Source organism: Anarhichas minor, unplaced genomic scaffold, assembly GCF_050575085.1.
Source record: "Anarhichas minor isolate MPS153535 unplaced genomic scaffold, ASM5057508v1 ptg000123l, whole genome shotgun sequence".
Lineage (NCBI taxonomy): Eukaryota > Metazoa > Chordata > Actinopteri > Perciformes > Anarhichadidae > Anarhichas > Anarhichas minor.
In genome coordinates this window covers 800,895-814,299 of record NW_027466569.1, presented here as the reverse complement: position 1 = coordinate 814,299, position 13,405 = coordinate 800,895, and the positions used below count along the sequence as shown (strand labels likewise).

The window sequence follows — 13,405 nt, the reverse complement described above, 5'->3', positions numbered from 1 at the left end:
CATTCAATCCAGTTCAATTATTTAAATGAAAATGATAATCTACTCTGGCTAAAGTAGCTTATCAAGAGTAAAATAATAGCTGTGATCTATACACACCTCTGCATTAGCAACCTGCTGAAATGAAGGTACAGGTTCCTTAACACTCTCATTACTTCAGGGTTCTTGAGAGCAACGTGGGACTGTTGGTCCACTGGCTGTGGTCATCACAGTGTACAGTGTGATGAGAGGACATGTGAGCCCTTGTTGCTGTAGTTCATCTCCTTGGAGCAGAGGCTGCATTTAGCATACCCTGCCTTATCAATGTATTTAAAACACTGAGACAGCAGGAAGCTGTACTCACGTCTGTTTAGACCTCCACCTTTATCCAGGCCCAGCTCCACCTTTATCCAGGCCCAGCTCCACTCACATCTCAGCCCTGCGTCAAGCTGCGCTACACAACCAGCCTCCTCTTCCTGAAGCTCTCTGACCTCATCATCTCATCAGTATCTGGGCCTCATGTTTCGTGGTCATGAAAGTTATTTTGACCACGAAATCATCCTCATTCTACTTTGAGTTAACACAAACAACCTGCCACCAGATGCGCCGGTGTTCCGGTTTAACGTTAACGAGTGACCGCGTGAACTGAACCGGAACACGGGGGCTGCATGTTTCATCACGTTACGTTTTTTCCTCCTAAATCGCGATAATGACGAACGTTAACAGTCCACGAAGTTCCGCATGCAGTGGACGTTAACTTAACCCAGCAAGTCTGAACGGTAACGGAACATAACGTAACTCAAACTTTAACGGAGGGAAATGAAGACGCTGTAGACATCTGAACGCTGATTGGCCAAGACTCGACACATCAAAGATGTTCTATTGCGAAGATCACGACACCTTTTCTCCTCGTCTCACTCCAATCTGAGAAACGCTGGCTGGCAACTCAGCGTAAATGAACGACATGAAAATATGAATATAACAAATTTCCATGACTTTTCCAAAACTTTTGGGATTTTATTTTTTTCCATGACTTTTCCAGGCCTGGAAATAACCATTTTAAAATTCCATGACTTTTCCAGGTTTTCCATGACCGTACGAACCCTGAACTTTACCTCGTTTGGAAAACCAAGCGTTCTAAAACATCCACGAGTTTCTAAAAGACGTTCCAGCAGTAAAAACAGAGAGAACAGAAAACATTTATTTAACCTTTTATTATTTAAGTAACTTCCACTGAAGCTACGGTCCAGTTTCTGCTCCTGAATCAAATCCAGACATCAAAGTTTAAAATATTGTTATAATGCAGAAGAAGAACAAGAAGAAAACTGCAGAATGTTAAAACAACTAAACAAAGCAACAATATGCAGGATGAAGAAATAAAAGGAAATCCCCAAAAATGTCCCAAAACTTTTCAACCAGTGAGCTGAGAGGACGTCTGGTTGCTATGACAACACATAGCTCATCATTGGCTGTAACCATGGTGACATGACAGGATATTATGGTCTGTAATAGACGTGGACACAAACATTCACAAAGACAAAAGAAGCGTCATGTCTTTAAAGGAACAGTGTGTAACATTTATATGTAATTATAATATTAATAACTTTCTTTGGTCTATAATCACCTAAAAAATAAGAAGTTTTTTAGTTGGTTGTAATTTGAAACTTCAACACTAGATGGCGCCACATTCTGCACGCTGGCCCTTTAAGTTGTATTCAGATTCACAGTAATCAGCTGATAGTTGATGGAGACACTCTGACTTCATGTGAACTAAAAAAAAAAAAGACTGTTGACAAATAGGTCGATACGTCGCTGTTAGCATGTTAGCAATGGGTTGAAACCGCTAACAGACAGAATCCAGTCTGAACGGCGCTAAAGGGACTCATGAAGACCTGGTGCAGCACAGTCCTGGATGTGATCCACCAGACTGTCCGATGGGTTTATAGAGTTCATCAGTCTGAACATGAAGCTGTGTCCAGTTCAAACACACACACAGACACACACACACACGCACACACATAGAGGGGGGGGGGGTCAAAGTTCAAGGTCTGGTCCCAGACTGAAGGAACAGGTACTTCCTGTTATTTCTCGGCCTTCATCTTGTCGTCGTACGTCCCGGCGTTCTTGTACGCTCCCACGTAGCCCGTCTTCTCCACAATCTCCTCGCGGCCCTCGCGACCTTTCCCCTTGCCGCTCTCGTCGAAGCGCTCCTTGTGAGACCCGGTGTAGCGGGACGCGTCGGTCAGCCGATCCACCGCCTTCGCCTTCGCCACTTTCTGATGGAAACACAGAGAAAAGAAATGAGACTAAAGCTGCGTTTACAGGTGCGCCGGAGAGGGGGCGTGGCTTATCTCCATGGAAGCCGTTATCAACTTAAGCCAATTATTTCCGCTATCAACCCATGAAAGAAATAATGTTGTAGAAATCCCAGATATCCTGAGAAACTAAACGTCTTGTCTGCTTCATAACATCATCTGGAGCTGTATTCACTGTGTCTATCAAGACACACGTCGGCTCGTTTACTGCAGCTGCATGAACCCAAAATAAACAGATTTTGCTGTGATTTAATTACAATAAACAGATAAAAGGGATGCTGAAATAACTACATAATGATGATGATTTGTAAAAAGTCTAAATTCATGTTTTGCTAGTTCTCTCCAAAAAACGACAAGTAAATAACTTTTAAAATACTTGTTTTCTGAATGGAGTTTGGATTGATTACACATGAAAAAGTTTTCCTCTTCACGCATCTTTACAAAGTTTGAAATAAGCAACTAAAAGACTGTTTGCTGGGTCTCCTCTGTCTCAGTGTCTAAAGACCCCAAGATGAACCAAACCAGCTCCTGGCCTCAGACTCTGATGACTTCATTATAATAAGAAACCCGTCTGATGAGGGTCCAAACATTTAGAGGAGAGTGAGACGTGAGACCTGAAGAAGAAGAAGCCCGGGGGGGGTGATGAACCTCCTTCATCCTGTCTGATCATGTCTGGAGGACGCTCTTAGAGACAGACAGCTCAGCTGTCTTACTAGAGTTTTAAAGGGCAACACACACATTTTAAACAGCGTCAGTAGGTCTACGTCCGTTTCTATGCAGATGACACACAGGTGTTTAATGCCTCAGGCTCCTCCCCCTCAACCCTCAGGGGTCCAGACTGATTCAGAGAAGGGGGGGAATAAAAAAAACTATACATTATTAATAGTTGCAATGTTTTACTTTTTGTTATAAATTGTTGCAAATCAAACTAGAAAAGTAAACTCAAAGTCTAGATGACGGCAAAAAAAACGTGATTTCTACAACTTTTTTCTGTGGATGTCAGTTGTGTCCTGTAACAGACTAGTAAGGTTTGTTTTAAGCCAAAGCAGATTGACAGAAAAGCCTTTTAGCTAGTGAAGCAGTTGTTGATCACTTGCGGCCCCTACTGGCCCTTTAGGAGAAGTGAGGAGTTAGCAGTCAATAAAATCTTTTTTCAAAAAGTTTGAATCTCCGCAACCGCGAGAGGTCCTTGAACTAACAGCGATGAATGAGCACAGAAAACATCAGGCCAACGGGTCCAGTAGAATGAAAGATTAGCCGTGGACAGACAGACAGACAGACACACACACCCGGACGCATGAAGTAATATCAATAAATTGCAGCTGTTTATAACAGATTAAGAGTCAACGATTAAGATACTTTGCTGCTGTTTTTGTTTTGTCTTATCTCATCTATTTAAAACCATCCAGCTGTTTGATTACTTTCTTACCAACAGAGCCGTCCTGGAACCTCTTCTGTTCATCTTATGAATGATTCACCATCGGCCTGAACACGGTGTGAAGTTCACTTGTATGCAGATGATACTGTAATTTATATCCATGTGTGACACCCATCAAAACAGCTGCACCCACTGGTTTCTATGGACACCTGAGCTCCGGCAGCATCAGGATGCAGATTCTCAGATTACTACCTTCATACGTATACTCCTGTGTGTGAGACGTGTTCAGTGAGACAGGTGTCCAATAACACTGATCAGAGTCTGGGAGGCCCCTAGTTCAATTTCAGTGGACTTTATCATTTTGAAAAAGTTCTTGTTTCATGTCGTGTTCATGTCAAAACATCAGAGACACAAAACAACCACAAAGAGACACAAAACAATGTCAAATCATCAGAGTTTTGTACATTTCAACAACAAAAAAGGTCCACAATCACAAGATAAAGAAGCTACATTTTTCAGATAAAAGCTTCTCATCTCACCGTCACTCCCACGTTGGTGGGCTCTCGGCCTTTCACCAGTTTGTAGATAGACTCCAGCGCCTCCTCTTTACTTTGACCTTTGAACCTCTTCGGGGCCAACTCCTCCAGAGCCCTCTGGAACTCCTCGTAGGTGACGACCCGAGATGTCTTCTGTCTTCACACAGAGGCAACAAAAACAGCAGCAGAAATCACCAAACTGGAGTTACTGTGAAACAAGAGCTGCAGATAATAACAACAATGGGAATACCGTCTGTTCAGGATACTCAAACTGTAGACTCACTTGACTTTGGAGAAGACGATGTCCACGTCGGTGGCGGTTACGTTCTTGCCGTCGATGATCCTGCAGTCTTTGCACAGTTTGGCCCAGTTCTTCCCGTTAAGCTCCTTCCCCGTGGCCTTTGTGTCTCCGTGGACAGCGAACTTCTTAAAAGACGTCAGGAGCTGCTCCATGTCAGCACTCTCCGCCATGATGGCAAAAATATATCTGCAAAAAGCAAGACAAACAAAACACAGCTGATGATACATCGGAAAGGAAATCAATTCACCAACGTTCCTCTCAGAATGGAAACAAGCATCAGACAATATGTCACAGAACCACTGAGACAAAGAAGAAGTAAACTCACAGAGTTCTGTTTTATGACAGGACCATAGAAAGTGATTTTAGTGGTGACAGACGGACGGATTTGTTTTTGCACAGAATCGAACTAGTGGAGGATACCAACCACCAGAGATTGTCCTTTTTTAAGACAAGACATTTCATTATAAATGGAGCCAAAGAAGAGAAATGGCGTGCAACTGGCTGAGGATCCGACAACGTCCATAGATGTATAAAGAGAACTGGACACAGAGTGGGGGACAGACTTATGGATACCTGGCAGAGTCCTCAATACATCTGTGACAGCAGATTTAATCAGCACCACGTTGGCTATGCCTATGATGACACACACACAGATTCACACGGAGAAAACAATACCAGTGTAGATGGTAACAACCACAAAGAGACACAAAACATCTATGATACACAAAACAACCACAAGGAGAAACATTACTGTCACGGCTCCGCTGTGACCTCAGCTTGTCTCCCCTCTGTTGTCTGTCTGTGTGTGTGGCTTGAGCGCGGCTGCAATCATCCGGCACCTGGGCTCATCTCCTCACCTGACAACAATTAGACCTTCATCCCCTTCAGTTCAATACCCCGACTTCCTTCAGTCTCATCGCCAGATTGTTCCTTCAGCTCAGTGGTAGCTACAACCTCGGCCCATTCCGCTTCGTTTTGGTCTACATTGATGACATCCTCATCTTCTCCCGGAACATGGAGGAACACATCAAGCATGTCAGGCTAGTGCTACAGCGACTACTGGAGAACAAGCTTTTTGTAAAGGCGGAGAAATGTGAATTCCATGTCACCACAGTGAGTTTCCTTGGATTCATCATCCAGCCGGGGCAGGTGAGGGCGGATGCAGCAAAGGTTCAGGCAGTGGCAGAGTGGCCTACTCCCACCACTCGGAAACAGTTGCAGTGGTTCTTAGGGTTTGCCAACTTTTACAGACGGTTTATTCGCAATTACAGCAGAGTGGCTACCCCTCTCACGTAACTCACCTCCACTGCCATTTCCTTTACATGGACTCTAGAGGCTGATGCTGCTTTCGCCTTCCTCAAACAACTGTTCACTACGGCCCCGGTATTAATTCATCCCGATCCCTCTCTGCAGTTTGTTGTGGAGGTGGATGCCTCGGATTCTGGAGTCGGGGCCGTCCTCTCCCAGCGGTCTCCCCAGGATCAGAAGATGCACCCCTGCGCTTTTTTCCCCCCGGCGCCTGTTCCCCGCAGAGCGCAACTATGATGTGGGAAACCGCGAACTATTGGCAGTGGTTCTCGCACTCGAGGAGTGGAGGCACTGGTTGGAGGGAGCTGAACAATCATTCATTGTTTGGACAGATCATAAGAATCTCTCTTACCTCCACTCTGCCAAGAGACTAAACTCCCGACCGGCTCGGTAGGCGTTGTTCCTGGGAAGGTTCAATTTTACACTCACCTACCGGCCTGGTTCACGCAACATCAAGTCTCGGCAGTCCACCACGGAGAGAACCCCCCTTTGAGCCTGAACCCATTCTTCCCCCCTCCTGCGTGTTGGCCGCTGTCACATGGGGAGTTGAGTCTCTCGTCCAGAAGGCCCAGCGCTCCCAGCCAGATCCTGGTGGTGGTCCTCCAAACTGTTTGTTTGTGCCGGACACAGTCAGATCCCAGGTACTACAATGGGGACACTCCTCGAGACTCACCTGCCATTCTGGTTTCCACTGCACGCTCGCCTTCATTCGCCAATGGTTCTGGTGGCCATCCATGTCCAGAGACACCCGTGCATTCGTGTCAGCCTGTACAGTCTGTGCTCGCAGCAAGGCGTCTCACCAAACCCCGGCTGGTCAGTTGCGGACTTTGCCTATCCCCCACCGTCCCTGGTCTCCCATCGCAGTGGATTTTGTCATGGGCCTGCCCCCGTCTGGAGGCAATACCACCATTTTAACTATTGTGGACCGGTTTTCCAAGGCGGTCCATTTCATTCCCCTCCCCAAATTGCCTTTGGCCATGGAGACTGCTGACCTTTTGGTTCTCCATGTTTTCCGACTCCACGGCATTCCCCTGGATATTGTGTCTGACCGAGGGCCGCAGTTCTCGTCACAGGTCTGGAAGGCTTTCTGTCGGGCGCTGGGTGCCACCGCCAGTCTCTCATCTGGTTACCATCCGCAGACGAACGGCCAGACGGAACGGGCCAACCAAGATTTGGAGTCAGCTCTGCGTTGTGTCACTACCCGTCCTCCTGGTCCGTAAACTTGCCGTGGGTCGAATATGCGCACAACTCACTCACTAGCACCGCCACTGGCATGCCCCCCTTCATAGCCTCCTTGGGGTATCAGCCGCCCTTGTTTCCGGCCCAAGAAGGGGAAATATCAGTACCAACTGTCCAGGCCAACCTCCGTAGATGCCGAAAGGTATGGAGGGAGGTCCAGTCGGCGCTCCAGCGTTCGGTCACCCGGAACAAGCGCATCGCTGACCGTCACAGAGCTCCTGCACCCATCTATCTTCCAGGCCAAAAAGTATGGCTATCATCTCGGGACTTACCGCTTCAAGTAAAATCCCGCAAGTTGGCACCCCGGTTTGTCGGACCCTTCGAGGTGGATAAAGTCATCAACCCCTCTGCGGTCCAGCTCAAACTCCCAGCCTCTTTAAGGGTCCATCCTACCTTCCACGTCTCACTGCTCAAGCCAGTTTCCTCCAGTCCTCTGTGCCCTCCTCTGTGACCTCAGCTTGTCTCCCCTCTGTTGTCTGTCTGTGTGTGCGGCTGCAATCATCCGGCACCTGGGCATCATCTCCTCACTTGACAACAATTAGACCTTCATCACCTTCAGTTCAAATACCCCAACTTCCTTCAGTCTCATCGCCAGATTGTTCCTTCAGCTCAGTGGTAGCTACAACTTCGGCCCATTTGAGTTTAAATCTTCTCTACGAGCAAGTTAGTCTTTTTGACATTTTCAACTAACTTGTGTTTTCCCTCTGCCTCAGCGATTCCCGTGCCACGCCGCCGCATACACCGCCTCGCTGCTCCACCTGCATGTTCCACCGGCTCCACAGACAAGCCAAATAAAACCCTTTTTCTCACATATTCTGCTGTCCCGGTGTCTGCGTTTGGGTCCAGAATAAACCGACCGTAACAATTACAACTACAAAATGACACAAAACAACTACAAAGAGAAACATTACAACTACAAAAAGACACAAAACTACAAAGAGAAACATTACAATCACAAAGAGACACAAAACAATGACAAAGAGACAACACTGGTTTATATTTCTGTCTGTACAATACATTTTAAAAGGTGTTATATAAATAAAGATTTTAATCATGTGTGCCGTGAGAGCAGCAGCTAGTGTGTGCGTGTGTGTGTGTGTGTGCGTGTTAGTCGGGTGTGAGACATGACCTCATTCTGGTTTCTCAGTCTCGTGTGATTACACACATTGATGCAATCCCTAACAGTGGTTGTCACAGTAACGGAGTCTCTTGACATTCATAATCCGTGTGTGTGTGTGTGTGTGTGTGTGTGTGTGTGTGTTGAGACGCTTAGGTTTTCAGGGACACCCCCCCCCTTAATATTTAGAACAAGTGCATTTGTACCCCCCCATTTCAAAACATTTTCAAAAATAGTTTGCCACTCCGAGACCCCCCCCCCCCCCCCCCCTTCATATGTGTCTCCCCCAATGTTGAAAGGAAGCTGACGCCCTGTGTGTGTGTGTGTGTGTGTGTGTGTGTGTGTGTGTATGTAAGTGTGAGTGTGTGTAGGTGTGTGTGTGTGTGTAGGTGTGTGTTTACACTCAGGTGTCAGATTCCAGACAGTTGAGACATTTTAAGTTTCAGTTCAATGAGTTAAACTGAGTTTGTCCTCATAAAACTATAACGTAATCATCACCTGTCTCTCTCTCACCTGTCTGTCTCTCTCTCACCTGTCTGTCTCTCTGCTCACCCATCTGTCTCTCTGCTCAGCTGTCTCTCTGCTCACCTGTCTGTCTCTCTGCTCACCCGTCTGTCTATCTGCTCAGCTGTCTCTCTGCTCACCTGTCTGTCTCTCTGCTCACCTGTCTGTCTCTCTCTCACCTGTCTGTCTCTCTGCTCACCCGTCTGTCTATCTGCTCAGCTGTCTCTCTGCTCACCTGTCTGTCTCTCTGCTCACCTGTCTGTCTCTCTCTCACCCGTCTGTCTCTCTGCTCACCTGTCTGTCTCTCTCTCACCTGTCTGTCTCTCTGCTCACCCATCTGTCTCTCTGCTCACCCGTCTGTCTATCTGCTTACCTGTCTCTCTGCTCACCTGTCTGTCTCTCTGCTCACCCGTCTGTCTCTCTGCTCACCTGTCTGTCTCTCTGCTCACCCGTCTGTCTATCTGCTCACCTGTCTGTCTCTCTGCTCACCCGTCTGTCTATCTACTCACCTGTCTGTCTCTCTGCTCACCTGTCTCTCTGCTCACCTGTCTGTCGCTCTCTCACCTGTCTGTCTTTCTCTCACCCGTCTGTCTCTCTGCTCACCTGTCTGTCTCTCTGCTCACCCGTCTGTCTATCTGCTCACCTGTCTGTCTCTCTGCTCACCTGTCTCTCTGCTCACCTGTCTGTCGCTCTCTCACCTGTCTGTCTTTCTCTCACCTGTCTGTCTCTCTGCTCACCTGTCTCTCTGCTCACCCGTCTGTCTCTCTCTCACCTGTCTGTCTCTCTGCTCACCCGTCTGTCTCTCTGCTCACCTGTCTGTCTCTCTGCTCACCTGTCTGTCTCTCTCTCACCTGTCTCTCTGCTCACCTGTCTGTCTCTCTGCTCACCCGTCTGTCTCTCTGCTCACCTGTCTGTCTCTCTCTCACCTGTCTGTCTCTCTGCTCACCCATCTGGCTCTCTGCTCACCCGTCTGTCTATCTGCTTACCTGTCTCTCTGCTCACCAGTCTGTCTCTCTGCTCACCTGTCTGTCTCTCTGCTCACCTGTCTGTCGCTCTCTCACCTGTCTGTCTTTCTCTCACCTGTCTGTCTCTCTGCTCACCCGTCTGTCTCTCTGCTCACCCGTCTGTCTATCTGCTCACCTGTCTGTCTCTCTGCTCACCCGTCTGTCTATCTGCTCACCTGTCTGTCTCTCTGCTCACCCGTCTGTCTATCTGCTCACCTGTCTGTCTCTCTGCTCACCCGTCTGTCTATCTGCTCACCTGTCTGTCTCTCTGCTCACCTGTCTCTCTGCTCACCTGTCTGTCGCTCTCTCACCTGTCTGTCTTTCTCTCACCTGTCTGTCTATCTGCTCACCCGTCTGTCTCTCTGCTCACCTGTCTGTCTCTCTGCTCACCCGTCTGTCTCTCTGCTCACCCGTCTGTCTCTCTGCTCACCTGTCTCTCTCTCACCTGTCTGTCTCTCTGCTCACCCGTCTGTCTCTCTGCTCAGCCGTCTGTCTCTCTCTCACCTGTCTCTCTGCTCACCTGTCTGTCTCTCTGCTCAGCCGTCTGTCTCTCTGCTCACCTGTCTGTCTCTCTCTCACCTGTCTCTCTCTCACCTGTCTGTCTCTCTGCTCACCCGTCTGTCTCTCTGCTCACCTGTCTGTCTCTCTGCTCAGCCGTCTGTCTCTCTCTCACCTGTCTCTCTGCTCACCTGTCTGTCTCTCTGCTCAGCCGTCTGTCTCTCTGCTCACCTGTCTGTCTCTCTCTCACCTGTCTCTCTCTCACCTGTCTGTCTCTCTGCTCACCCGTCTGTCTTTACCTGGACATTTTAAACAGCTGGTAGAAAACATCATCAATAAGCAATAGAAATCGTTACCTTTAGATTAATAACAATAAAACAGCTTTTTGATGTTATATTTTTACTGTATGGGTGTATCAGAGTGTGTGTGTGTGTGTGTGTGTGTGTGTGTGTGTGTGTTGGTATGCACACTGAGCGTCAACACACACTGTTGATCCAAATATGACATCATTAATAATGGATACATGTGTGTGTACTTTACATGTATTGTGTTTGTGTACTAATAATGCAGTATTATTCATGACACACAGTATTTATTGCAGTATTCTCTGCACACAACTCAACTACAGCTGAAACTATTGTTCATTCATTCATTCGTTAGTGAATTAACCTTTAAAATCAGATGTTTCAGTGTTTTAATGTGAAAGGTTGAAACTTGAAGCTTTGCTTTGAACTGAGACACGTTTCTGTCTCATTGAAGCGTCTGAAGATCATTTGAATTGTTTCTGTTAGTTCATGAAACTGTTTGACGAAATAACTACATCTACAGATTCTCAGATCTTCAGTTTAAATCCATTAAATTCTTCAGAAACAGTTTAAAAACACACAAACACGTCTCACCTGTCTGTCCTCTGTGTTCCTGTCCGTCTCTCCTTCAGCTCCGTCTCTCTCTGGCCCTCAGTGGCGGTCGCAGGATTCAAATGAGCTGCAGCGCTGACGGCTTGTTGTCATCTGTTTACCCTGTTGCCATGACGACATCCTGTCCCACATCAGGGGAGGGCAATAAAAAACGAAGGAGGGAGGAGGGGAGGGGAGGAGGGGAGGGAGGAGAGGAGGAGAGGAGGGGAGGGAGGAGAGGAGGGGAGGAGGGAAGGAGGGGAGGGAGGAGAGGAGGGAAGGAGGGGAGGAGAGGAGGGGAGGGAGGAGGGGAGGGAGGAGGGAGGAGAGGAGGGGAGGGAGGAGAGGAGGAGGGGAGGAGGGGAGGGAGGAGAGGAGGGAGGAGGGGAGGGAGGAGAGGAGGGGAGGAGGGAAGGAGGGGAGGAGAGGAGGGGAGGAGAGGAGGGAGGAGAGGAGGGGAGGGAGGAGAGGAGGGAAGGAGGGGAGGAGAGGAGAGGAGGGGAGGGAGGAGGGAGGAGAGGAGGGGAGGGAGGAGAGGAGGAGGGGAGGAGGGGAGGGAGTAGAGGAGAGGAGGGAGGAGGGGAGGGAGGGAGGAGGGGAGGGAGGAGAGGAGGGAGGAGAGGAGGAGAAGAGGAGAGGAGAGGAGGGGAGGAGGGGAGGAGGGGAGGGAGGAGAGGAGGAGAGGAGAGGGAGGGGAGGGAGGAGGGGAGGGAGGAGAGGGAGGGGAGGGAGGAGGAGAGGAGGTTTCTTTTCTGTTTCTTTACTACGTTTCTTTTCTGTTTATTTTCTGTTTCTTTTCTATGTTTCTTAACTACGTTTCTTTACTGTGTTTCTTTTCTATGTTTCTTTACTACGTTTCTTTACTACATTTCTTTACTACAATTCTTTACTGTGTTTCTTTTCTATGTTTCTTTACTGTGTTTCTTTTCTATGTTTCTTTACTGTGTTTCTTTTCTGTTTCTTTACTACGTTTCTTTTCTATGTTTCTTTCCTACGTTTCTTTACTGTTTCTTTACTACAATTATTTACTACATTTCTTTACTATGTTTCTTTTCTACGTTTCTTTACTTTGTTTCTTTTCTACGTTTCTTTACTGTGTTTCTTTTCTACGTTTCTTTACTGTGTTTCTTTTCTACGTTTCTTTACTGTTTCTTTTCTATGTTTCTTTACTATGTTTCTTTTCTACGTTTCTTTACTGTGTTTCTTTTCTACGTTTCTTTACTGTGTTTCTTTTCTATGTTTCTTTACTGGACTCTGCTGCGTTTATTCACTCCAAAGATCATCTGTAAGGGAGGACGCTCCAGTCTGTAACGTTTGTTTAATAATGATAATTTGTCTTTGGAGGGAGGTCTTTATGGGATGTAATGATTAAAGGTTTATAAATACAACAGTGTGCTAACACACACTCTCTCTCTGAGGACCCGGGAGGATATGACCTCATCGTCAGTGGTTATGTCAGCAGGAAGCAGCTGTCAGTGTGACATCACATGTTGTTCAGGGTGGGAGCGTCTCCATAGACCAGAGAGTCATGTGACAAGGAGTCATGTGACAAGGTTGTGGCACAGTTTTTTCTCTGTGAGTTATGAGAGACCGATGGAAGAAACCCTGAGTGAGAGATCGTATTGGGCTACAGAAGCTGGTGGAACAGAGGTGGGACAGGAAGTGATGTCCTGAGTTTGGCAGGTGAAATGTGAGTCACTCTGCTTCCAGTGAAACATAAGAGGATGTGACATTGTTACTTGTTGTGGTCGTAGAAATATAAAATAAAGTGTACGTAGTGAAACCAAAGCTTCGTGTGTTAAAGCTGCATTCTCTCTAGTGTCCACCAGGGGGCGACTCCTCTGGTTGTATAGAAGTCTATGAGAAAATGACTCTACTTCTCTCTTGATTTATTACCTCAGTAAACATTGTAAACATGAGTTTATGGTCTCAATCTCTAGTTTCAAGTCTTCTTCAATACAGCATGATGTTCATTTAGTACATTATGGTCCATTTAGAGTCAAACAGACCATAAAGCAGGGGATGCTTTAGGGCGGGGCTACACAGTGATTGACAGGTCGACACCACGGCATGTTTACCTGCACACTGCAGCATCAGGTTACAGATCAAACAGTTCAATGGAAACCAGTACGAGATTGTTGGTGAAGTGAACACACAAAGACCTGTGTGTGTGTGTGTGTGTGTGTGTGTGAGAGACATACTTCTCATTGCCGCTCCTTTTTGATCAACATCGTTTTGATGTTGTCGGGGCTCGTTGCCGAAGCAACTCCTCTCATCGCGGAGGGACGGTGACATGCAACAACACACACACACACACGCACATATTTGGATAT

At 47.2% G+C, this 13,405-nt stretch overlaps 1 protein-coding gene across 1 annotated transcript; it reads right to left on the bottom strand.

Moving 5' to 3' along the window:
- Window positions 1-962: 962 nt before the first annotated feature.
- tppp3 (tubulin polymerization-promoting protein family member 3) lies at window positions 963-11,375 on the bottom strand. Its single transcript, XM_076083201.1, has 4 exons — window positions 11,076-11,375; window positions 4,489-4,692; window positions 4,209-4,362; window positions 963-2,252 (listed from the first exon to the last, which is right to left on the bottom strand). Exons 2-4 carry the CDS (start codon window positions 4,674-4,676, stop codon window positions 2,058-2,060), a joined length of 537 nt encoding a protein of 178 aa, XP_075939316.1. The 5' UTR covers window positions 4,677-4,692; window positions 11,076-11,375; the 3' UTR covers window positions 963-2,057.
- Between the last annotated feature and the right edge of the window lie 2,030 nt (window positions 11,376-13,405).

Coding starts and splice junctions, on each gene's coding strand:
- tppp3 (XM_076083201.1), bottom strand. CDS start 4,676: ATGGCGGAGAGTGCTGACATGGAGCAGCTCCTGACGTCTTTTAAGAAG. Junction 4,363..4,488: donor ATCGTCTTCTCCAAAGTCAA/GTGAGTCTACAG, acceptor CTCTGTGTGAAG/ACAGAAGACATCTCGGGTCG. Junction 2,253..4,208: donor CCACCAACGTGGGAGTGACG/GTGAGATGAGAA, acceptor TGTTTCCATCAG/AAAGTGGCGAAGGCGAAGGC.